The sequence below is a fragment of the Beta vulgaris genome, chromosome 9 (genome assembly GCF_026745355.1).
Source record: "Beta vulgaris subsp. vulgaris cultivar EL10 chromosome 9, EL10.2, whole genome shotgun sequence".
Taxonomy (NCBI): domain Eukaryota; kingdom Viridiplantae; phylum Streptophyta; class Magnoliopsida; order Caryophyllales; family Amaranthaceae; genus Beta; species Beta vulgaris.
In genome coordinates, this window is record NC_079210.1 from 23,644,528 (window position 1) to 23,670,686 (window position 26,159).

Below are 26,159 nucleotides of genomic sequence, written 5' to 3' on the forward strand. Positions count from 1 at the left end.
GTTACCAAATGTGGAACTCTTTGAAAATCATAAGTGAGTGAAGATCAAAAGTGGGTCAAAACAAAAAATATTCTTCAATTGTAATGAAGAAAAACTTCGAATTAATGACCACTTGAAATGAGTCAAAACAAAAACATATTATTGAATAACCATTATAATCCTATTGGTCACTACTTTGACCCTATTAGTGACCACTTAAAGCCTATTAGTCACCCTTTTAATTCCTTGTAAGCAAGTCAAAAAATATTGCAGGAGGTGTGTAAGAACCAAACTTCTTTGCAGCAATGAAAACAGTACCAACAGATTTTCCACGACCTTTGCCGCTCTTGCTCTTCTCAATTACACTTTTCGGCCTCACACTTCTTCATTTCGTTTTAACCTAAGGAGGATAAAAAACAGTAATGTTAGAGGAATCTGATGCAGTTGATTCTCCAACACCTGATTCTGAATCAGCTAAGTTAATATTAGCAAAAACAGCCAGTACATCAGCAAGATCACGCATATAACCCTTCTCCATTATCTTCCTTGCCTCTTCATTGTCATGATTTCTTATGATCAGATTGTAATACACCCTACACATTTGGAATTGCCAAGGAATGCAATCTTTCTTTAATGATGACATGCTCACTCGATGCTGCTTCAAATAGTCCCAAACTTCTGTTTTGGCAAACTTTGTCCACCACCTTAAAATATAAGATGAAGGTATCTCACTAACCGAGTGCATATGAAGTACCCTAAAGCAATGATAACATAACATTCCTGCCTTCTCAAAAAACCTACAAGAACAACTGACAAAGTTGTTGACACAATCAAAAGTGACTTGGTGTGTCCATTGTGGATGTTTCTCAGGCCACACTTTGTAAACTAATATCATGTCATCCATAGTCAATAACTAACAAATAGTACCCAAAGAATACCCAAATTCTTACTCAAAATCCTTAAACATTTTAGTTGTGTAAATTTTACTAGCATATCTCAACATACCTACCATAGGTAAATAGGACTTAGAGACAGATTTAGAATCCACAAATTCATCAATGATTTCAGTTTGTCTCCATCGTAAAATAGTGCTCTAGAACATACCAAAAAAATCATACAAGCTTGTTGTATTGGAAGCTAGAATGCCTGTAGCATTATTATTACTTTTACTATGCTGTGAAGACAAAATTCTAGTTGAGAAAAAGTCCTTGCTCAATGATGTGGACCACTTATCTTTCAACTCATACAAACGAGCAAACCACTTGTCTCCTACTAGGCCATACTTTTCCATCATATAATCCCAACTTGCCTCAAACCCAACGCTATCATAACAACCACGAAAACATTTTGTCAAATAGATTTTATTTTGAATATGTTTTTAGGTTCTTTTTGTTGTGGACATAAGTTAGAAGCACGATTTTTACTAATAGAATAGGGTGTTGTGGTTTTATGGATGCTATTACGTAACACATTTATAATCTTCACTGATGATTTCTGTCTATATATAAATTTGTTTCTTCTCGATATCGAGGAATCAATTGATAGCATACTACCTCCATTCTGTTTTAAATGAAACGTTTGCTTTTTCACGCAACCCAACACGATTATTTAATCATTAATATCTTTAGTTGTGCACACGTAAAAAATATAACAAAGTTATAATGTGATAGTATGCATCGATACTATAGTAAGATCCCTCTTTACTATGTTTTTCTTTATATAATGGAATAAATTGGAGTCACAATTAATCAACGAATAGTGTCATTTCACCCAATGTTCCATTTGAAACGCAATGCGGCTGTAATATGCAAAAAAGTATTGCTATAAGTATACATCATCACCTCAAAGTAGAATATAATTGTTGCCATATTAGTTGGTATAAATTGTTGCTTAAAGTACGAATTGTTGCCATTAGTTGGTATAGATTGTTGCATAAAGTACATATCATTGCTGTAAACTAATATATAATTGTTGCTAATTGAAAAATGGTAAAAGTCTTGCCTTAAATTCATAATAATGTGTTGCCAAAAATTTAAACCGTTGCCTTAAAAGAAAAGACGATTGTTACCAAAAGATGAAAAAAGTGTTTCTTTAAATTTCTATAAATCTGCTACCTTAAATCTATATTGTTGCCTTGAGTCAAGACATTAGTATAGCAATAAATGTAAAAATGTTGCTTAAGAAAATCGTTGCCATAAATATTTTTAGCAGCACTTTTTAAACTAGTGTTGCCATAAAGAAACGAATTGGTGCAATAGATTTTTAGCAGCGCCACCCATTGAAAACGGCTTAAAAAGCGTTGCCAAAGGGCTATTGCAACAGTTACAGGGAATGAAACAACAATTTCTTGTCGTTGCCATATTCATTTTCTCTTGTAGTGATATTAAACTAATTGGTCTAAAATGAGTGAGATTTTTAGGATCATCAGTCTTTGAAATGAGTATATGATTGAGCAACGGAGGAAGTTTGCCATGATGAAAAAAACTTTAAATTGTTTAAGTAACCTCAGTCTCAACTATATGCCAATAAGTCTTGAAGAATTTCCCCCCGTAATCCATCTGATCCTGGTGCTTTATCTGGATTAATATTGAAGGTCGCTTGTTTAATTTCTTTGTTTGTTATTGGATCTAGTAGGAAAATTTTATCAACTTTAGAAATTAAGGGGTATGAAGGACAAATTTAAAGTACGATCATGATTGAAAGACGATGTGAATCTTTGTTTGAAGGAGTTAGTGAGTATGTGTGTTGTTTCATCACGAGACCCTTCCCACTGATTAAGGTTATTTTTGACTATTAAAATGGTATTGTAAGCAAATATTTTCCTCATTTTGTTATGAAAATATAAATGGGATACTAATGTTAGTAATGAACTTGTATGTATAAATCAAATTCCCAAAGTATTATAACTTTAAAGGGAATCCTCTCCCAAAATGTGCCTAATGGGGATCCAACCCCCAACCTTGAGGTTGAAAAGTTATTTCCTTACCAATAGGTAAAGCTAGCTTAGTCCAAATCATTATTCCCTTTGTCCCAAAAATGTTGCTACATTTTTACCGTTGACACTATTCACTTGGTAACTTTGACTGTCTTTTAGTTGATATACATAAGAAAAAAAAAACATAATCTATTGCATCTTAGTTGATTCGTCCCAATTTGTATTTTCTAAATTTTTATTTTATTTTATTTTTTTTTCATATATGTAACTCAAGATATTAGTGTTTGAAGTTGCATCTCCTCAACCGTGAACAAGCAAACATAGCAATATTTTTGAGACAGAGTGAATAGTATTTTTTTTTAATTAAGAAGGATAATTGATCCGAAGACCAACTTTTGTTAAGCTACTAGCCTGCAGGACACACCCGCTCACAGGCTAGGTACAAGGATAAACAACCCAAAAGTAAATACCCCAACATATTATTGGATGAGGATTCGAACCCTTGACAATACCTGAAATTCAGTGTGAGACCGTAGGGAGTATAAATTAGGCGGAAATTGATATGTACAATAAAATCCTGATATGTTGTTGATCATTGCTGTGGAGGGAAAAAAAAAAGTACTAGGAGAGACAAAGAAGGAGCATGGAGCTGACGAAGACAGCAAAAATATAAGGTTGACAGTTGACACCGCTGACAGCTTGATGTATCCTTTATTACACAAATATATACGCGCTTTCTCTTTCCTCTCTCGTCCAATTATAGGGAGCTACCAAACCAAAATTTCTTCCGAAAAAACTAAAATTTCAAAAGAAAAAAGAAAAAAAGGAGCAGCCATTAATTTAGTGAAGGAATTGCCAGAATAATTTATTGCCGATCAATTATTTCTGATTGATCGGTGTATCATTTGAAAAACCCAGCTCAATTTCTGGAATTCTTTTGAAAAAAATGTCGATTGATCGGTATCTGGGTTTCATAGTTTTCTTGCTCCTTCTCAATTTTGCATCTTCCAGTTTCATTTCTGGTACGTTTCATTTCTGGGTTTTAATTTTTTTTTTCCCCTGGTGTGGTATCAATGGTTTTTTTCTTAAGTAATATTAGTTCATTAATTTGAAGTAATACAACATATTGGTATCATAATGATTCTACTATGGCAAAATTATGATCTTTGATGATATCGAACACTTATGCAAATCGACTTTCATATCGCTGTTTGATACAACATTCCCAAGAGGGTATTCAATGGTTTGTTTTGTGAAATTAATTTAGACAGTTTTTTCTAATTATATTTTTTTTGTTTGCAGAAGCCATTTTTGAATCTCACAGATCTACCGGCCGTTCTTTGCTTCAGACCCAAAAAAGTAATATTTTTTCTCTTTTTTTAGCTCATATGTTCGCACATTATCTGTGTTTTGATTGTATAATTTCCAATTTTTTGGATTTTTAGCTATTTATATGATATGTTTGCATTGCCTGTATAAGCGACAAGATTTTGATGCACCAATTAGATTTTCAAGGATAGGGAAATATAATTTGTGTTTCAAGTTTGTTGGATTGGTAATGAGATTTCGAAATAAGCATATCAGCTTGATAAACTTTTGGGATTCCGCTTTGGGTAAGGGTTTGGGTAGTTTCATGAAGTTGTCACTTTAAAACTTTTGAAAGAATTAAAGACCAAACTTTCTTGCTGGTTATTACTAGATATATTTGGCGGTACCAGCTGAATTATGCTCAAGATTAGATAGCATTTGAATCTCAATATTTCTATGTTTGACTCCTAATAGATATATGTTATAACGGATGTGAGAAATACAAATAATGAACAAAGAAAACAATAAGAACATACAGATTTAACCTAGTTTACCAACGTAGTGTTAGTTACGTCCACGAGCAAAGAAAGAGAAAAGTTTTATTGCTCGTTGAGTAATTCCAGATTACATATGTGTAAAAACACTAATGACAACTTTAAAACGAATTAGGTTAAGTATATATATAAACCTGATACAAAATTGCCGAACTCGCGTCGAAAACCCAGTTGCCCGGGCCAAACCGCTTGGTCAAGTGGAGCTCGCTCGGGTCAAGCTGCCCGGTTGGTCGCGCAAGCATATTTGACGATCTTTATGCCTGGTCACTCACCCGGTCTATGAGCCAATCTGCCTGGACGGGGGACCCCGCCCAGTTGATCGGACGAGCACTCGTCTCCTCCGTTTTCGCCGCTCTTTCACCAGATTCAAGGCATTCGATCTTACACATATCCACCTTGACTTGAATCCTCCCTGCAACCAGATTTGCCTCTAAAGACAACCAGAACCAGATTTGTCCCTCAAGGACACTAGATTAGCCCCTAAGGACCCTAGACTTGCTTCCAAAGGAAAATTAAGAACCGGCTTGGTGACATATAAGCAAGATTATCAACTATATCTACTTTCTTCACCTTAATTATTTTCTCACTTCTCAGAGAATGATACATGACACCAATGTGTTTAGTTCTCTCATGATAAACTTGATCCTTGGCAAACATATCGCGCACTCAAGCTGTCACAATACACTTGATCGTGATGTAGACCCAAATCACCGACAAGCCCCTTTAACCAAATTCCTTCCTTGGTTGCTTCTGTCAAGGCCATGTACTCTACCTAATTAGTAGATAAAGTCATTGTAGGCTGCAAAATAGCTTTCCAACTGACAACAAAACCACCAAGAGAAAACACATAACCATAACCAGTCATAGATCTCCTATGTCCATATCCTCAGCATAATAATAAACATATCATATCACCTCCATAAATAATACCAACATTTGACGTACCCCTAAGATACCAAAAAATCCTCTTGACAATGCTCCTTACCAAGTTCACGCATGAACCTATTAACAACACTGAATGCATGTGCAAGATCCGGCCTAGTGCAAATCATAGCATATATCAAGCTCCCTACTGCACTAGCATAAGGAACCCGACTCATATGCTCCTTCTCCTCAGCAGACTTAGGCGCAAAAGCGACAGACAAATTACTATTGGACGCACTTGGAGTATGTATAGGCTTAGGTGTTGACATGTCAAACCTCGACAAAATCTTCTCAATGTAGCCTTTCTGTGACAAGAAAAACTTCTTTTGACCCCTCTCCTCGATGAATCTCCATAACCAAAGTTCTCCGAACTGCCTTATTTCAAATTTAGCACTGAGAAGTTGCTCTAAATCCTGAACATCCGACTTGTTCCCAGCTGCTATCAACATATCATCTACATACACCACTCAGTAGATGAAAGATCCATTTGCCAGCTTGTTGTGATACACACAATAATCATATGAACTCGTGTTGTAGCCTAGCTCCATCATGTAGCTATCAAAATTCTTGTACCATTGCCTCGGAGATTGCTTTAGCCCATATAAGGACTTTTTTAACTTAGCTAACTGAATTCTCTTTCCCTAGGAAGCCATGTGGCTGAACGGTGTATACTTTCCATGTAGAAAAGTTATTTTAACTTCTAGTTGCTCGAGCTCAAGCTCAAAATCCTGATGTGCAATTGTTGTTAGTCTCTCCTTTTGTATGGTGGAAAAATTTCATTGTAGTCTACTCCTTCCCTTTATGTGAACCCTCGTGCAACCAGTCGAGCCTTATATTTGACCTCTTCTACAGATGTCATCCCCTCCTTTTTCTTAAAGACTCATTTACAAGTAACAATTTTTCTCCTCGGAGGCTTAAGCACAACCTCCCAAGTTTCGTTCTTATGAAGTGACTCCCCCTCATATCATCTTCCATTGTAGTAAGTCAATGGGTAGACTCCGTACATGTAACTGCCTCCTAGATGGCACATAGACATCCACCTCCTCCAGGTGCATAAGCCACCATATCTTCAAAACCATACTTGTTTGGGGTTTCGCAAAATTCATCCTCATAGGATACTCTCGAGCAAGGCTAGGCTTCTCTTCACTTGGTATTGAAGACTCTGATGCTTCAGAATTAATGTATTGATTATCACTCTCATCATGAATGACTTGCTGCTCCACCTGTTTATCAAACACTACCACTATCTAATATAACAATGGACTTCATAGTAGGATTAAACATATAACTTTATTAAAGACAACAATTCTACTCAGTATAACCCTACCCTCAAACGCGGACCAGATTTTATAAGCTTTCATCCCATCGTCATATCTTACCAACACTTTCTTTTTGGTTCTTGGCTTCAACTTACCCTCAATACATGATAGTAAACATTACAACCAAAAACTCGCATATCACATCTCATATGGTGTTTTGAGATTGATTCCAGAGTGAGGTCCATGGTTGATCACATAACATGTTGTACTAACGGCTTCTCTCCCAAAACCTTCTAGTCATCCCAACATTAGAGAGCATGCATCAAGCTCTCTCTCATGGATAAAAAACTCGTCCATTTAGACCCACCGTTCCGAGAAACGCCGTTATAACGCTGGGAGTTGAAATTCACACCAAACTCGTTGCAACACGGTTTCGTAACGGTGGAACGCCGTTCTGTAGCGGGTTTTATATAAGAATGCCCGTTATTTCTGAAAAAAGTTAAAGGAAGAAGAAGAAGCGAAAGAGGGAGAAGGAGAAACCCTAGATCTAGAAATTGACGACAAGATCCATCACAAAAAGAAATTAATTGATGGGGCTTTTACTTGTGGGATAGAGGCGAGCCGAATGACGTTGAATCTTCTGCCGGTTGTCTTCTCCGGGGACGACAATCGGAGATGTGACATGGGGCTTTTCTCTCATCTAAGACTTAGCTGATTTTTTACATGGTACCACGTGAACCAAAAACTGAAGCAATGCTTTATTTAAAATGTGGCAGTACAACTGTCTTTTTTTACATTTAAAAGGTAGCAGTTGTACCACAATACAATTAAGAGTAGTACACCTCTTCTCTTCTCCTTTCTCTCTCAAACAGTGAACAACTATATACAGTAAATTGTAAACCATTGGTTTTTTTTTCTTTTTACTTTTTATTAATACTAAACCTTTAAACTTCAAACTGTATAAATAAATAAATTTAAAATATATTTATAAATATTCCAAACAGTGCATTTATAATACTATTAGACACAATTTTAAAAAAAAAAACATAAAACAAAATTAAATTGCCACTTATGTGAATCTTTCCAAAAAAATTCACGCCGCAACGACCGCGAAACGTTCTATTTGGCCGTTACGGGACGTTCCCGCGAAAACGCGACCATTACCGCGAATGCAACCGTGTTCTTTTTCCTATGCTCTCTCTAAAAGTGTCTTATTCATTCGTTAGCCTAGCAATCCCTTCATTCTTGCACCGAATTTAGAGAAATAGAATTCCTGGCCATTATCAATACGTAGCCTTTTGATCTTCTTCCCAGTTTCCACCAATGGCTTCCACTGCTTGAAAATTTTGAAAGCTTCACCTTTTGGCTTCATAACAATCAACCACGTTATTCTTGACAAATCATCTATGAAGGATACAAAATGCATGTGACCTCCAAAATATTCTACACGTGAAGGACAGTGGATATAATCCAGAATATCTTTTGTTCAACAAATGCCCTTAAGAAACTTGCTACGATGTAGTTTCCAAAATACACGGTGCTTACAAAACTCAAGATTTGTAACCTTATGGTCACACAGAAAATCTGCATTGGATAGGATTTGCATTCCTCTCTCACTCATAAGCCCAAGTCTCATGTGCCATAGTTTAGTCATATACTCCTGAATTTCATCAGCCTGAGAGTAGAACCTTGCAAAACATACAAGGTACCGCACTTAACCCCTTTCAACACATCCTTTGAACCCTTGCAGACATACACAACTCCACCCCCAATCTCTGAAATCGAACCCCTTATTGTCTAACACACTAAGTAAAATCAGATTCTTGGTCATCTATGAAACATGCATGACATTATTCAAAGTGCAGAATGTACCATCATGTATCCGGATGTCGATAGAACCTCAAGTGACTTGCAGATTGCACTGGTAGCCATTGAAATATTACCTCCATCTACCTGCTCATAAGTAGTGAACCACTCCCTATGAAGGCTCATATGATATGACGCTCCAGAATCAAGAACCCACACATCATTGCAATATTTTTGTTCATTAGCAACTAAAGCAAGATCATCCTCAAAATTCGAATTTCTACCAGACCCAAATTTATTTTCCTGACTCTTCTTTTTAGGACATTTCTTTTTCCAATGCCCCTTTTCCTTAGAGTAATTACATATATCATTAGGTTTAGGAGTCCGTGTTGAATTTTCGAATTTCTTGAAAATTATTTTCCCAGAATTCCCACGTCCTTTACTACTAGTGGCCACTAATCCATAGGCCTGATTATCTATACTTGTATTACTAGATGCCTTATAGTGCAATTTCCTAGTATGCAAAGATGATCTAACCTCTTCTAGGGGTACAAAATCTTTACCAACAACGAAAGATTGCACAAAATTTTCATATAATAATGTAAAGAAACAAGCAGAATTAAAGCAGCATTATCATCCTCCATCTTAACATTAATATTACGCAATTCTAACAAAATCGTATTTAATTGATCTAGGTGACCTCTAAGAGGTATACCTTCAAAAGCAACTTGCTGAACAATCTCTCCAATTTCAACCACATACTAGATGCAGTTTCCTCCTTCGCGACTTTAGTTATTAAGTCGTCGGCAAGACACAACATAATCGTTGAATGTGTCTTCTCCTCCAGAACGGTCAGCTCAGCGGTAACTGAATCCGTTGACTTCTTTTCCAACAGTGCCCATAACCCTTGTTGCTTCAGTAAAGCCCGCATCTTGATTTACCATAGACTGAAACTGTTTCTCACAGCGAATTTATCAATTTTCACATTCATCCCAGACATCTTTCTCACTCAGATCGAAAACCAAAAACTCTAATATCAATTTGTTATAACGGATGTGAGAAATAACAAATAATAAACAAAGAAAACAATAAACAACACACAGATCTAACCTGGTTCACCAACGGAGTGTTGACTATGTCCACGGAAAGAGAGAGAAAAGTTTAATTGCTTTTTGAAGAATTCCATATTACAGACTTGTAAAAACACTAATGACGACTTTTAAACGAATTACGTTAAGTATATATTTCCGTAAGATCCAGCTACAGGAGAACTAGGAACACGGAGCTTTCCCCCCTTTTCCGCCCGACTCCTTGGTCTTAAGAATGCTGGTTTTAAGATTTTAAGAATGAGTGATTGCCCTTCTCCGACCCTTAATGCCCAACCCGGGAGCGGACAACTACTGATACAAAATTGCCGAACCCGCGTCGAAAACACACTCGCCCGGGCCAAGCTTCCCGGTCGGGCGTGCAAGCATATTTGACGATCTTTATGCCGCATGGGCGGACAACCCCACCCGGTTGGGCGAGACTTGCCCAGTTGACCGGGCAAGCACTCATCTCCTCCGTTTTCGCCGCTCTTTCACCAGATTCAAGCACTCGATCTTACTATATAGATAATAGTTACATCAATAGAAAAAAAAATAGACTAGAAAGATTGACAGATTATTAAGTGGACTTATCTTAGAAGGGAACTTTTTCTTTCTCATATGGAGGGAAATATGTAATACAGATTAAAAGATCCATAAGCTAACATCAACTGCTAGCATTTTAGTGCTCTTGTGGTTGTAATGATAAATCGACTTGCAGATTCACATAATTCACCAGTAATCTATTCGCTAGTCCAGAGGTGGGGTAAAAAGACATTACTAGGTTTTTGAGGAGAGAGTACGGATTTTGAGTTGAGAGACATAATCTTGGAGAAGGAAGTTTAGATAGTACTCCCAAAAAACAATAACGGACTGGCCCAAAACAGATTGGAAAAGGTAGACTCTATATATACCATAGAGGCAAAAATCCTCATGCTGGGTAGTTCAAAGCATCATATTCAAGGCATCCCACTGGTGGCCATGTAGAAGGTGTTTCGAAGGAAAATAATTATGTTTAGTGAATTCAGCTAGTAATTTGAGATGATAAAGCAACTTGTAAATCGTTGCAAATTTATATGTTAGATATCACATGTGATTGGGGTAAGGGGATTCATTGATAATGCTGACTGAAAATTGTTAGACAAGCGCATTATGTCATCAACAATTCATTTTCAAAATTTTGTTGCGTAAAACCATGCTTAGTCCTTGACTAAAAATTGCTAGCTTTTGATTATGCATTCTTGTGTTTAGCTTTTGGGATAGGCATTGATAAGCCGAAGCTAACTGGCATCTGAGCTAGCTCTTCTTCCCATTGGGTGGGGGGGGGGGGGACGATTCGACTGATCTTATTGAGTATTTGTGAGAGGTATTTGAGGTTTGACTTTAGAGAATTCAAACGAGAGAACGCAAAGGTATGCTTATAGGGTACTCCGCTTGGTTTTTGGATGTGACTTTTATAATGTCCTAACACAAGTGATATATGGCTATGGAGCTTTTTTTCCCGATAATTATGATATTATACTTCATTTTTGTCATGTATGATGTAGAGAAAATTGATAAAACTGTTCTATGCTATCGACATACTTATTTTTGTGATCTTGATGAATGCTTTTACTTAAACTCTGCGTTTGATCCTCTTTGAGAAGCTTTTTTGGATTAAAGAGACCATAATAATAACCATATCTCCAGAAATTGTCATATCCTAGGGTGTTTTTTGTGAAGTCCTCTCATCTCAAGTCATTTGGATGTGCTCAAGTTTGCAATCTTTTAGTTTCCCCCCTTTGAGGTCGGAGTGCACTACTTGTGAAGTGATGGCAAAATGAAACATGTAGGAGTGTATGAAAATGCTATGTTGTTCGAGAATGGACTACTTGCATGAGTTGTTGGTTGCAGCTTTTCTTAATCCGTTTCATGTGACCTGCAGATTGCCCGATAAATTTTGAAAATCAAAACTACACCATCATAACAAGCCAATGCAAAGGACCAAAGTATTCAGCGGATACCTGTTGTAAGGCTTTCAAGGAATTTGCTTGCCCTTTCGCAGATGAACTCAATGACATGTCCAATAACTGTGCAAGCACCATGTTTAGCTACATAAATCTTTATGGTAAATACCCACCAGGCATTTTTGCTAATGAGTGCAAAGAGGGTAAACACGGCCTTGAATGCGATGACAGCCAAGCACATGCAGTCTCAAAAAATTCCAAAAGCAGCGGTCACAGAGCAAATGATATGACAGCCATGGTGGTGATACTGGCTACTTCATTCTTTTCCTTGTTCTGCTTGCTCTGAAGGTCAAGATGCTGGCTCCACTGTTCGTCTTATATTTTGTTCATTCTTTCTGATAACCTTCCTGAGAACACACGTCCTCTTTTATGGTTCAAGCGCTTGGATTTGTTGGTTTCTCTGCCAATTTGTGCTAGAGAAGTTTTATTTGATTGAGACAGCTGCTTGGACAAATATATGGCTTAGATGTACAATTTTCTGTATACTGCAAATTGTTTGGTTCGTTCTAACTGAATCATCATATTGTATAAGACTGCATTACGGAATTTACTGGAATGAGCTGTGTAAGTGCTGTCCTTTTTCTTGTCAATACATTTTGTTCTCGAACATCAAAATAAAATCATGGTTCGGGAAGGTTTATGTAGAGGGTGGGCTAGCCATTTATGGTTTGAACAGGAGATCTGGGGAATGATATGTGACTTTGAAAAGACGGAGTTGGAACTTAGGAGAAGGGAGGTGAAGATATAAATCATATAATCACTCTTAGATGGAAAAGAGGTTTTCTTTTAAGTTAATTTTAAAAAATAAAAGTTGGGAATGGTAGGAGAAAATGCCACATTTTCCACTTAGTTATTGATGTTTAAGCGAATAAGTGAATTTATTTTAGCAAGCCATTAGCTAGTAGGCACTCGTTGAACATCGCTGTGAAATAATGTTAATTTTGTACGAAGTGGATTTTCAATAATTTATTGTAAGACTCACAAGGCTTTGTTATTCTAACCCGTACCCCAATTTTCTCGAATAACTTGTGATCTCTCACGATAAGTGAAAATTGTCATCACTATAAGCGACTTCAAAATGTAAAGTAATCTCGGCGCAAGTCGTTGAATTGCATCCGACAGGTGAAATGTAGTTTAGCCACCACCACCATATGCCTCTTGCATTACAACCACATTCGCAAAACGAAGGCATTTCTCAACACCAGTCACTTAACAAGCAATATAACTACTACAGCATCTAAACACTTCAATCACTCCCAAGGGAAAACTTGCAACGATGGATTGAGTGATGTGTTACCGACTATAGGATTATACATCTTTAGGCGATTTGACAGAATCAAGAAACCCACTACTAAGGAGTCTCTCCACATACTTCCCCAGAATATCCACCTCCAAATTTAACTTCTGACCAACCTTTTTCAATGGTATCACTACATTCTGCTGACTGTAAGCAATCAACATGAAGTTGAAGCATAGTTCATCATCAAACACGTCCACCACAGTCAAACTCGTGCCATCAATAGCTATAAACCCTTTTGGAACAATATACTTCAGTAACTCCCGGCTAGTCTTTACCTTCACCCATAAAGAATCACCCTCTGGATCAAGTGATACAATTTCTCCTGTCCCGTCAACGTGTCCCTTAATTTGAAAGCAAAGTCGGAGTCAGTTCAACAATAACAGAGCAGTTCAACATACCACTTTATGGTCAAATTAGTGCAACTCCACAGCCCAGTTTTCCAACAAAAATCATAATTAATATTTTTTTTATTATTGTCTACATGATCAGCAAGAAATACCAGATTAAAAATCGAAACACATAAACAGAAAAAGGCATTGCATTCCACAAGAAACTGCATTTCATCAACAAAATCTGGGACTGGCAGCTTCAAGCAAGAACATAACACATGTTGATTGGCATTACTCCAAAGTCCAAACTACTTCCTAAGTCCAAATTATGCTCATTACACATTATGTCTTGCATAATACAAAAAATCTATGTGCTCTATTAGCCAAAATAAGCTTAGTCACCACCTTTTTTCAATTATGTGGGAAGAGTAGGGAAGGACCAAAGGAGGCACAGGCACAAAGACATAAAAGATAATAGAAAAAAAAGAAAAATGTACATATGATATGGGAGAGACGAAGTATTTGAAACCTAAATTTTTGTTGCATGCACATAATTGACTTTAAATTTTCAAGAGATGGACAATTTGTCCTTTTATAGGATATTCCGTCATTAGAAATACAGGTGGTTCTGAAAAAGCTACAGTATTTTGCACCTCCACAACCATTCAAACAGAATTAAAAACCATTATAGCTAGTTTAATGCAATGAACTGACATATGATGAGTGTCATTGATAGTTCTCTTAGGCTAGGATTAATGGTAGCGTGTATTCAGTTTTCTGTTTGTTTCGGTTGGTTTTAGTTTATTTTTTTGTCATTGTGCACCTTTTGTACTCTAGTATTGAGTCTCCAGTTGTTTAGGTAGTTTTAATTGTTCTTCCTTTTGTTTTGATTAATCTAATGCTTTTTCAATCTTTCCTTCGTTGTGTAGGTCTCAGGAACTCGATTCATTGTTTGAAGAGCCAAGGAGGCAAGGAATCCAGGAAGAGGCCCTAACACACTGCGCCCGCATGAAGATGGAGCCGCCCACAGCTTTTTGAGCAGCCCGTAGCAAACCTAGACAGGAACTTTCCATGGTTTACTGTGCTCGCATAGACTGTGCGCGCAGTCTACCATACAACAGTGGTTTAAGATTTTCCTCCGCCTCAACTGCGCCCGCAGTCTTCTTACTGTGCTCGCAATTATTTCTTCACTCCGCCCACAATATGCAGGCATGTTTCTCCTTCTCCTTCACTGTGCGCTGTTTCTTACCCAACCTAACTTTCATTAAACTGACCCAACCCTTTATTTTAAAACTCCATTTCGTTTCTGGTATCCCCACCTTAAAACCATATAATCAGCCATCATCTCACCAGATGATAGCCTTCTACTTTCCTATCACAGCCACATCAGTTTGCTTGCAAGACTTAGTAAAGCAGAGATTAAACGTCTATTGCAGCACTGCTATGAAGATGACATTGACAAGCTTTATCAAGGTCAAGAAGCAAGTGCCAAGTACTACCCACCTTGAGGACAAGGTTGAAGTTTGGGGGCCTGGTAATGCTATGCACCGATATTTTAGGGGAAGGGTATATTAGGTAGTTAATAAGGGAAAAAGTCTATGTATAGAGGTGAGGAGAAAGAAGAAAAGATGTTGAAATATATACAAGAATATTGGGTAAGCTTTTAAGAGTTGAATGGGAGAGAACAAGCCTCTCGAAAGCTTGTAATAATCCTTAGTATTGCTGTAATTTCAGTTTATGTATCAAATCTTTTCTTTCTTCCTCAATCTCTGCCATTAATGGTGTCCAAGCTATGTTAACTAGCACTATATACCTCAAAAAGTATTAAAGAAATTTAAGAGTGTAATATTTATGGTGAATATTGATGAGCGTTATGATTTTTTATTTGTATTGCTCAAGTGTAAAGAGTAATGTTTTCCATAAAAGATTATGTCAAGGTATGATATGTTATCTTGTAACAACTCTCCTTTTAAACAATGATCAAGGTTATGTTTTTTATTTATTCAAAAACACATATTTGTTATAGGCGTATTTTATGAATTGTAGTTCAATTTAATTTCACTAGATAATTTAGGCATACTATGGTGACAAATGCTTTAACAAAAAAATATATTATAAATTGATATTATCTGATAATATATGTTTATCTCTTTAATTATCTATTATCCCATATGATTGTGAGTCCCAAAAAATCAAAAAATGAATATTCTCTAAGTTTCTTAATTTTTTTATGGTTGGTTAATGCATGTTATTTAAAATTGTTAATGCAACTGAGAGTTTAGATAATAAGAATCTCTATAAATCTTTACTTTTATAATTGTTTGAAAATTGATTTACTCATCCGTTCACATTATCAATTGCGAGGTTTCTCTTTTTACACATTTTAAGTATTTCTTTTTAGTAATGTAGAACTTTCCTTAGTACCTGTATTTGTAAATAAGGAAATAATTAAGATCTTTTCTTTATTATTTTTTGTGACATTAAGGGTATATAAGTCTTTTCATAGGGGAGACACCATAGCTCCCCTTCGTTCATATACTAGAGATTTATAGCACTTCAACATAATCTGACCAAAACTATCGTATTTTAGGATTATATATATGGTGAATGAATAGTTAATTAAAAAATGAGTGCTTTATCCTATTATACATTTAAACAAATGCTAATTCTTATACATTACCCAACTTAAAATCCCATGTCATGTTCTTTTCCCTTCTTTGTTTGTAATGCATGTTTTTGATTTCTCTTTTTTGGCCAATTCTAACAAGTAATGAATGTAACAGGAGGAGATAAACATTCTAACACAGTGAGTCAGCGTCACATAACGGACATCGCAGCGAGAAGGCTCTAAATTTCATTGTGGCGTTACATAGCGGCATTTCGTATGACAAGTTCAAAAGAGGTTAGAGAACAGGCGTGAAGTTACAAAATGCGTGAGTTGTTATTCCATGATGATAACTACAAGCTTTTGAGAGGCTTTTACTCTCCCAATGAACTCTTAAAAGCTGACCAATACTCTCATCATTTTTCATCATGCTTTATCTCTCTCTCTCTTTCTCTAACTATCACTATATATATATATATATATATATATATATATATATATATATATATATATATATATATATATATATATATATATATATATATATATTGATTTTCTCCTAACAAGCTACCTATAACTAACTTCTCAAGATAATGTCGAAAACACCCATTCCCCCAATAAGTACCTAAGCCTATACTACACTACCACTACAATAGCTTGGTTGAATCTTGAGGGTGGTCACCAAGATCGGGAATCAAACCCAATGATACAAGGAACGAGAGTCGATGCGAAACGTGGTACGGAAACGGCTACGCGGAACGCTACGTTGAGTGAATCGGGTACGATGGAAACAAAATATATACATAAAATTTATTATAAAAAAGAAAAGAACAACGGTATTATACTGTGCTTACTTCGTCTTTGATTTGAAAAAAGAAAAAAATATATTAGAAGTTGAAAAGTCAAAAAGCAATAGTGTCTATCCATGTGAGTTAGTAAAGGCAGCAAAAAAGAAAAAAAAAAAGAAAAAGAAAAAGAAAGAGTGGTATAGTTGTAGGCAACAACAATCCACGTGGTGTTAAATTTGCCCATTACTCTTTAGTCTCTCACCATGTTTTGAGAAAAGGGAAAGTAGAGTAGATGTGAGTATTTTATTTCAATTTTCAATCTCTTCTTCCACTTCCACCCTTCGTTCTTCTTTCTCTTCTCACTTTGGGTCACGTTTGTTCCGCGATGGGGAATGAACTACCCAGATCGAAAAACGTGGCTTCGTCCCGCGTTCCTTGTATCACTGATCAAACCTCATCTATATGACTACCCTTTAGGACTTATCCATATGAGAAATGGCTCATTTCCTACAAATCCTAATTCTTGTACGATTTGTGTTGTAATCCTAATTCTAGTAGAAATAAGCTATGTTACTCCGACACGGATATGGGTGTCATATCCAAGTAGGGATCGAAGGATCCGACACCCTACTCCAAAAATTTAGCCGATACTCCGACACGATCAACACGGTGTCTTGACCAATTTTCTAGACACGTCTATCATTGAAAGTGTTGGAAAAAAACTAAAAAATAATAATAAGTTAGTAAAAAAAAAGAAGATAAAATTAATAATAGTACTATTAGTTGTACAAAAAGTTAAGTATTATATTATATTCAGTATTATATTTTAGAAGAAATCAAAAAAGTTAAGTTATACAAAAAGTACAACTCTTGGGATTCTTCCCAACAGTCACATGACTCTTCTTAGCTGTACACCACAACACATTAACCTCACACCTTTAGAACATTATTAAATGATTTTATTTGACAGTTGTACAGCTATACCAAATAATTTGACATCATTAAACATAGTAGTGTACGTAGTAGTTGACAAAGCTACAAAGAGTTTTCATCTCTCCACCATTGCCGGTGAAGAAACTGAAGGTAATCCATGGCTGTGTGCCTGTGTCTAATGGAGGAAATCACATCATTGGGTGCGGCTCACATCATTGGGTGCGGCTCACAACATTTGGTACGGCTCAATCTCCAAAGCAAAAACCCCAACATAGTATCAAGAGATTTTGTACATCAATTAGCAGATCTAGGGTTTACATATAAACCCTAAATTTCAAATTTTGAATGGAAGTGCAATGAATTAGGTAATTGTTCCCCCTTTTCTCCCTTCGTTTCTTTCTCACTTTTGCTAAATGGGTGTCCGAAAGGGGACACTTTTCCGATATGCATATCGACACCCATTTCCAGGCGTGTCGCGCGTCGTGCCGCATGTCGTGTCGAGTCGATACGCGATAGTCGAGGTAGAAGAGAGTGTCGGAGTAACATAGGAAATAAGAGTCTTGAAATCCTAATTCTATTAGGATTAGAACTTCTAGTTCTATTAGGAGTATAAAATTTTATTTTTCCTAATTCTAGTTGAATTAGAAATCTAAAACCTAGTTACTATTTTGCTTGTAAGTTTCCTGATTGGAGTAGAATTATAGTAGTAATATGAGTTTTTTGCTTGTAAGTTTTTACTATTTTACTTAGAAAAGGTTTTTCTTACTTTAAGCACATTATGATTAGGTAATGGTAGGCGTATTACTTGGTGCCCAAGTTGGAGCTTGTTCCACGTGTATAATAATTTGTTATTTCATAGTTATCTTGTATATAGATGCATAATGATGGAATTCACGAGGCAACAAACGTTTTTAAAGGAAGATGCATAATGCAAATGAGAAGTTACAAATATACCGATTCCTTGGTTATAAGTATATGGGATTATGCGATTGAATTGGAGAAATTGACTACTTTGTTTGAATTGAAGGAAGATGAAAAGGTGTTATGGTTTCTTCAGCGTTTGAATTTGAATGTTGCTAACTCATTTAAATCTCACCACGAGTCGACCACCAGGTCTTAGCAAATGTTGATCCAAACGAAGCCAAGACAATATGTTTTTTGAGGTCGAGTAAAGTAAAGATGTTGCTTGTTCTTTAAAGAGCCAAGCGGGTCAAAGTAAAGGAAGCAAGAGCAACAAAATTCAAAATTCAAGCTAGAACCAATGGAGATCCCAAGAGTATCGTTGAGTGATAGTGCCATCATATTCAAAATAACTACCTTAGAGCATGTACAATGGTACATGGCTCTCCAACTAGCTCTCCACTCTCTCTCATCTATTCTCTCTCTTCAAGCTACTCTCAAGAACTATGTCTAAAAACACCCAACAACAATAAAACTCTTTAAAAAGCTCTCCATTCAACTTTTCATTGTTTTGTGGCCCCCATATCAATAAATGAACCTCATTTTATATTATGATTAAAGTTTTATAAATAATGTTATTCATGTAAATTAAATATAATTACAAAAAAAATTATCTTTTTCATAATTTATGCAATGTGGATTTTTTTAAAAAAAATATTAATTTTGAATGCTAATATTTAATTACATAAATTAAATAAGGATAGTAGATTTTGTGTATGAAATATATCCAATATTAGGCTCATTTTATAAATAAAGAAAAATTATAGTTGTTGGGATAGTAATTGTTACCATGTTTTTTTTTTATTTTTATAAAAAAGATCATTAAATGGTTGTAAGAAGAAAAGAAAACTTAAGTAATTGCAATAGCATGTGGGCCCCAAACATTCGAGAGCTATATCTCCTTCAACCCCAAAGGTATCTCCCTCAAGAGCCACTTTGCAAAGTGTCTCCATGGAGAGACACCCAAGACACTACCAAGAGCCCCATTGTTGGGTAAGAGGTGGCTCTCTATTTTCTCTCTCCTTGGAGAGCTAGTTGGAGAGCTAGTTGGAGAGAACTAGTTGGAGAGACCCATTGTACATACTCTTAACAAGAGACCCATGATGAAGGATGATTTATTAAACTAGGAATGAGAGCTAAAAGAACCAAATAGGAAGAAGAGTGACATTAGTGAAGAAGTATATCACTCTGTCCTAGTGCAATAAATCTAATTCTTAGACGTCTTTTACAAGCTAACAAACTTTATTCTTTAGATAACCAAAGAAAGCATCTTTTCCATTTAAAGCGTAATCTAGAAGGAAGATAAATAACCATGTCAGACACTAGGAGCTGTAAAGTTGTACTCCCTCCGTCCCTAAATAGAGTGCCCATTTTTCCATTTATGTTTTTTCCCAAATAGGGTTCCCGTTTCCTTATTCGTATGGGTCCACCAATTAAAATATTTCAACTTTTATAATATCACCCACTTTCTCATATGGCCCACATTCTCTTTCCTTAATAAACAATTCCTAAAAAGTGTACCAACTTCTATATTTAATTATAATTTAATACACTAAAGTCCTACACATGATTTCTTTTCAATACTTGTGCCCAAAATAAAAGGGCACTCTATTTAGGGATACAAGGAGTAATTTCAAAAACCTTGGTGGATAGCTCGAATTTGACAACAATGCCTATTCCTAGACCTTACAAGCTTTAATGTCTAGATGGAGAAAGTGAGGTCGAGGTGAGTAGGCAAGCTTTAGTTGATCTTGGTGTGGAACCTTATGAGGAGTTGAGGACGCGGTGCTTTATAATGCACCCCTATGGCACTAATTGGTAAGCAATGGAAGTTTGACCGTAGGGTCATGCATTGTGGAGATATACCAATAGCTTGCAGCATCAAGACAATGTGGCGACATTGTAGCCTTTGGACAGAGGTTTTTGAAGCACAATGGCAAGAAGCCTAGAAGAAAGGGATTTCTTGAGTAGCCTAGAAGGATCGTGGAAGAAATGGTGGCAACCTCTCAAAGACAAGGGCTTTGAAGGGAGATTTTTGTCTGCATCACAGCAGCCAACTTCGCCCAAACATAGAATTGAGCATTTGGGTGTAAACAATACGAGACCAGATATGAAATTCTAGCTTTTCGTGAGGGTAAAAGGCATCAAGACGGGTTCTTTCTTAATGAGAGCGGTGATAAATGATAATGCAAAGAACCTTGAAGTTTCCTTGACTTAGATGGTGAGGCAAGTAGGTTCAAGGTGCTGCTCTTGGTATGAATTGGTTCCAGGTTAGAGGTTGAATCTTCTCCTTAAAAGGGGAGGATGTTGTAGATGCAAATCAGGGTAATCAATTTATTTCAAGCTTCTTCATTAAGCCTCTGGGTGGTATAAGATTTACGCTGTACGACTCTTCCTTATTGGGCAGAATTAAGTTCTTGCGCTAGTTCTTTAATTGGCAGTTTGTTACAGCAACACTTTGGCTGGCTGATCTCCAACATTCTCTTATTAAGTCATTTATCACTTAACTCATTTTGACATGACAATGCGGAAAGATTAACTAAACAGTTGCCTCACAAGTTACCACCATTGACAAAAAATTATCCAAAATTCATGTAATCTTGTCTAAATCCAGCCTATTATCAGCATGAAAGTTAGCATAAGATTTCCCCAAAACAGAACCAAATCCCAAGCATATCTACTAAAAAATGTCACATATATAACTCAAATTTATAGGACAATTAACCAGAATAAACGTAAAGAAAAAAAGGTGAAAGAACTCACTTGAACAAAATGGCCACCCATACGGGTAGAAGGTTGAAGGGCTCTCTCCAAATTCACAGCAGACCCAGGTTCGAGCTCGATCAACGACGTCTTCCTAAGTGTCTCTGGAGCTAACCCAACTGTGAATTCCGACAATTCAGTATTGAATTCAGTCACAGTAAGGCAAGTCCCATTAACAGCAATGCTATCACCAAGTTTAACATCTTCAAGAACGGTTTTTGCCCCAATTTTCAGGTCAAATCCGCCATTTTCGGCGTAACCCAGGTGCTTAACTTTGCCCATCTCTTCAACTATGCCAGTAAAGAGGCAGTTGATTTGGTTTTTGTGGGGTTGAAATTTAAGGGTTTGGTGGGTTTTTCGGGTTGTAAGGAAGATTTTAGGAAGTGGGTTGTTGAACTCTGAATTTAATTTGAGTCGCCCATTTGAGGGGAGATTGTAGAAGTTGTGGATTGAAAGCTTTGGTTGGGAGATTTTGGGAGAAAACAAGGAAAGCGCCACTTCAATTGCCATGTTTTGATGAAGAAATCGGGATTGAAAAATATGTATATTTGGCAGTTCGGGTGCTTCGTAATATGGCCGACTATTTTGGACTCAAAAGGACGGTCCAATTCTTGCAAGAACATGTAGGGGGGTTTGGTTTATCCGTAGTCCTTAATAACCTTTTAAAAATTCAAAGTGTCGTACTGTTCAAAGGAACAGTGATCTGAATTTAAAAACACTCGCAATATCCTAACAATAATAAAAGAGAGAGTTTTCCTAACCAAACAAAACTCTCTGCTTTGTGAGAGAGCTTGTTTTGTTTGGTTAGGCCCAAATACTTGGTTCTTTTGCTTGCTTTACTTCCAAACCAAAAGTCATCCACATAGCTTGCTTATTTTTGGAACATTGGATGCTTAAATTGAGAGTTTGAAATTTGCTGATTGTGGCAACTTTGCACAAAAAATGTGTCTGAGTGGGACAAGTAGAGATATGTCATAATTAGACCAAAAGCTTCCTTGATGCTGCAGTAGAAGAAATTTTGCCTACTCAAATTCCCACTTATGGCTTGCCTAGAACCTCCAGTAAAACTTCGATCTAAGCAAATATGCCCACTTTTTTGTTGCTGCATATTAATGAAGTTCCTAAAAGTTATTATTTTAGTTCTGTCTGATATCCGTCTCATGGTCTCCCTGTTTTATTAGAAGAAGGTTTACATGATTTTTGAGTTTCTAAAAGTTGAGTTGTTATAGTAATATTCTTCATCAATTGTGGAGTAATATGAACTATAATCACTATTATAGTTGCTCATCTTCTTTGTTGCGTGGATGATTTTCAGGATATTATGAGGGAATATAGGAGAGAAAGAGAATAAAATAAAAGTATATTCCTATTTGATGATATATAGACACTGAAATGACATGGCTAAGTTGTATGTTCGCCTACACATAACTTTACTTCCCAACATTTTCTATTTTCATATACTTACAACATTATGTTCACAAATAACACCACACATAATGACCTCGTGCAGTATGCACGGGCATAATCCACTAGTATTGTAGATAAGGCTAACCGAATCACAATCCTTCATCTTCTTTCATCTCAGTCATATATTCTTTCCTTTTTCTCCTCTTCACGTCTCTCCTCTCTCTCTCTTCCTCGCCTCTTTTGATATCTCTCTCCTCTTTCTGTGTTTTTTTTTTGTGCCATTGATAGGGAATTGAAATCATGCATTAGAAACATTAATGCCATCGCTAAAGGTAATGTCTAATTCGGTTCTTGCATTAATATATTTCATATTTTCAGCAAGGGTTCTTGATTATCATTTCTGATTGTTGTATTATTACACTTTGGAGTCTTTAATATATTTAAATCGAAGGAATAGACCACGGTTTTGATAGATTTCTGTTTTTTATATACTTCCTCCGTTTTTTTTATAGATGCTACATTTTCCTTAAATGGAAATGTCATAATAGATGCTACATATCATAAATGAATTTCTTTTCACCACAAAAATCTTAAAATACTATTAAAAAGTTGGTGGTCCCCCACCTTCTCTTTTAAAATACTCAGTACTTTTTCCTTAATAAATGTTTTTTTATTGAAAAAGTGGTGGTCCCCTACTTTCTCTCTCTACCTTTCTTAAAAACCCCCCACTTTCTCTATGTAGCATGTATAAAAAAAAATGGAGGAAGTAAGTTTTTTTGATTTTTGGGTTAGGGTTCTTCTTCTAAACAACGCGATTTATGGGTTAGGGTCTTGATTTCCTTTTTTTGTGTGTTTGAGCTTGTGAAGCAAGCTGAGATCTAAGTGGTATAATCTAATGTAATTTTTTTACAGCAAGTTGCTAGCAACTAGAGGAGATGGCTAGGTTTTTTTCTAGGAAAATTCGATTTGATACCATCCAAGATTTGAAAATTCCATTTGTTACCCAAAAAAAGTTCTTTCCAAACAGTACCACTGAAAACATTAAATCAAATTAAGTAGTTTTAGCTTTCCTAACTTTTAGCTTAGAAAAGTCCAAAGCAGAGGAGAATTGAAAGAAAGCTTCTCCACCCACCAAGTGTTCATCATACTTTCACAGAAACTACGAAAAACGATCAAACTTCCTCCTTTTTGCTTTTTATACCTTATTCACTCATTTTTCTGCCGTAATTCTTCTGGAATTTTTAAGCGATAATCACTTCCGCAAATTGTGTCATTCTGGAGCTGTAATCTCTTCTTCAGGTCGCATCACTTTGTTGGTTGAGGTGAGCTTCTTTTTTCCTTGCTTTGATGTTATTTACTGCAATAATTCGAACTGAATTCATGTTTAGCTTTGGGTTTCACTCTTAATTAGCCATTTATTTCTACTAATTTTCATTAGATTAGGGTTGAAAATTGTGTGTGTAATTGCATTTGAATATAGTTAGTTGTGTCGAAAAGTTACACGCATCTAAATGTCTGTGAATTGTACATTACTTAGTTGTTGTTGAAATGTGAAAGATTTATTCTTCCTGAATTTCACAATTTATTTGGGAATGCATATAACTGAATTAGGATTTGCTCAGTTTATTTTTAAATGCATTGTTGCAGAATATGGGTGATGATGATCAAAGGACTTTACGATTTTAGGCCTCGTTTGGTTCACATGGGAAGTAATTTCCCATTGGAATTTATATTACATGGGAAATTCTTTCCCTTGTTAATTTCCTAGGAATTAGACAAAATTGTTTGGTTGACACCATAGGAAATTGCATTTCCTAGGAAATTACTCACCAAGGGGGGCTTGGTGAGTGATTTCCCATGTTTCATGGGAAATTCTATTTCCCTTGGAATTTGTATTCCCTATGCTTCTCTCATTTCCCTCCAACCAAACACAACACCCATAATGTATTTCCTAGGAATTTGTATTTCCAAGGGAAATAGCTTCCAACCAAACAACACCTTAGTATTTAGGGAATGATGTGGATGTTGTAGTAAATAAGAAAGGAGGGAAAGCTATATAAAAAAGGCAGGAAATCTAAAATGTTGCTTAGTTAGGTATGAATTAAGGTTAAAATCAACATTAAACCGAATCATCAAATCCCTTAACGTTTTAAGTTAACAAAGTGTCATAGTGTGGACCTTGACAAATGTTTAGTGGTACTATGTGGAAGAAAACTTTTTTTGGGTACCAAATGGAATTTCCAAATCTTGAATGGTACAAAAAAATTTACAAGAAGTTTTTAGCAAGTAAGAAGTTGGTAAAATCCCTTTTCTTTCCTCTAATTGATTTCTAGGTTTTATTTCGTTAATTTCTCTTTGATTTATTTTTTCCAATTCGTGGTTTTTAAAATCTATTTTACTGTTTGTAGGGTTAGTTTTTGGAGATTAAAAAGCAAGTATGGAGGATCCGTAAATTTTCAGGATAAGAGAGCTCATAATGATGCGGCATTTTCTATAAAATCGTGTATTGCTTGTTTGTTTGAGCTGCTCTAAATGCTGCTTACAATAAGATACTAAGAGACGTTGGTGATAGTAAAAATCTTAAAAAAAATCACTACAACCAATGTATGTTGCTTGATAACAAGTTGGTAGTTGCATAATATCACTTGCACATTTTGGAGATCAAATTTTTCCATTGACTCATCATAGTGATTTTAAAGATTAAGAGATAAATCAACATGGTGTGGATTTAAGTACCTTTGGTCCATCGACGATTAGGATTTAATCTACATTAGAAAGATTAAGTATTTTGGAGATCAAATATTTTCAGATTATGTTTATGTGTGGGTATTAGTCTACTATTCTTAGTTGAGATTGATATTCTTGCATTTTTTGACGGTCTTTTATGATAAAAATTGTCCCCTTTTTTCTCTTTTATTTTAGTTGCGATCAAAGATATGGGTTATGTTGCCGTCAAAAAAATATATGGGTTATGTTGCCGTCAAAAAAAATATATGGGTTATATTTGTTGATGGTTTTCTTAAAGAAATAATCTCAAATAAATCTAATACAGAACTTAAGTCGTCGGTTGGCAACTTGATTTCTTTGGCATTCATAAGTTAAATTTTTGTAATTGTTTAATGGAATTGTACTTGTCAGTCATGATTATTACGCCTTAAATATGATAAAATATTTTTCTTTAATTTCTTTCCACATCGATTTGTTCAGCATTTTCAGGT

At 35.8% G+C, this 26,159-nt stretch overlaps 3 protein-coding genes across 3 annotated transcripts in view; 1 reads left to right on the plus strand and 2 right to left on the minus strand.

Moving 5' to 3' along the window:
- LOC130590111 (uncharacterized) overlaps window positions 1-26,159 on the minus strand; it is an 87,905-nt gene that overhangs the window by 41,112 nt on the left and 20,634 nt on the right. The window lies entirely within an intron of this gene.
- Window positions 3,553-12,446, plus strand: LOC104903023 (GPI-anchored protein LLG1). Its single transcript, XM_010690989.3, has 3 exons — window positions 3,553-3,936; window positions 4,217-4,273; window positions 11,775-12,446. The coding sequence occupies exons 1-3, from the start codon at window positions 3,861-3,863 to the stop codon at window positions 12,140-12,142; spliced, it is 501 nt and encodes a 166-aa protein (XP_010689291.1). The 5' UTR covers window positions 3,553-3,860; the 3' UTR covers window positions 12,143-12,446.
- LOC104903022 (riboflavin synthase) lies at window positions 12,938-22,151 on the minus strand. The gene is made up of 2 exons (XM_010690988.4): window positions 21,535-22,151; window positions 12,938-13,497 (listed from the first exon to the last, which is right to left on the minus strand). Exons 1-2 carry the CDS (start codon window positions 22,042-22,044, stop codon window positions 13,165-13,167), a joined length of 843 nt encoding a protein of 280 aa, XP_010689290.1. The 5' UTR covers window positions 22,045-22,151; the 3' UTR covers window positions 12,938-13,164.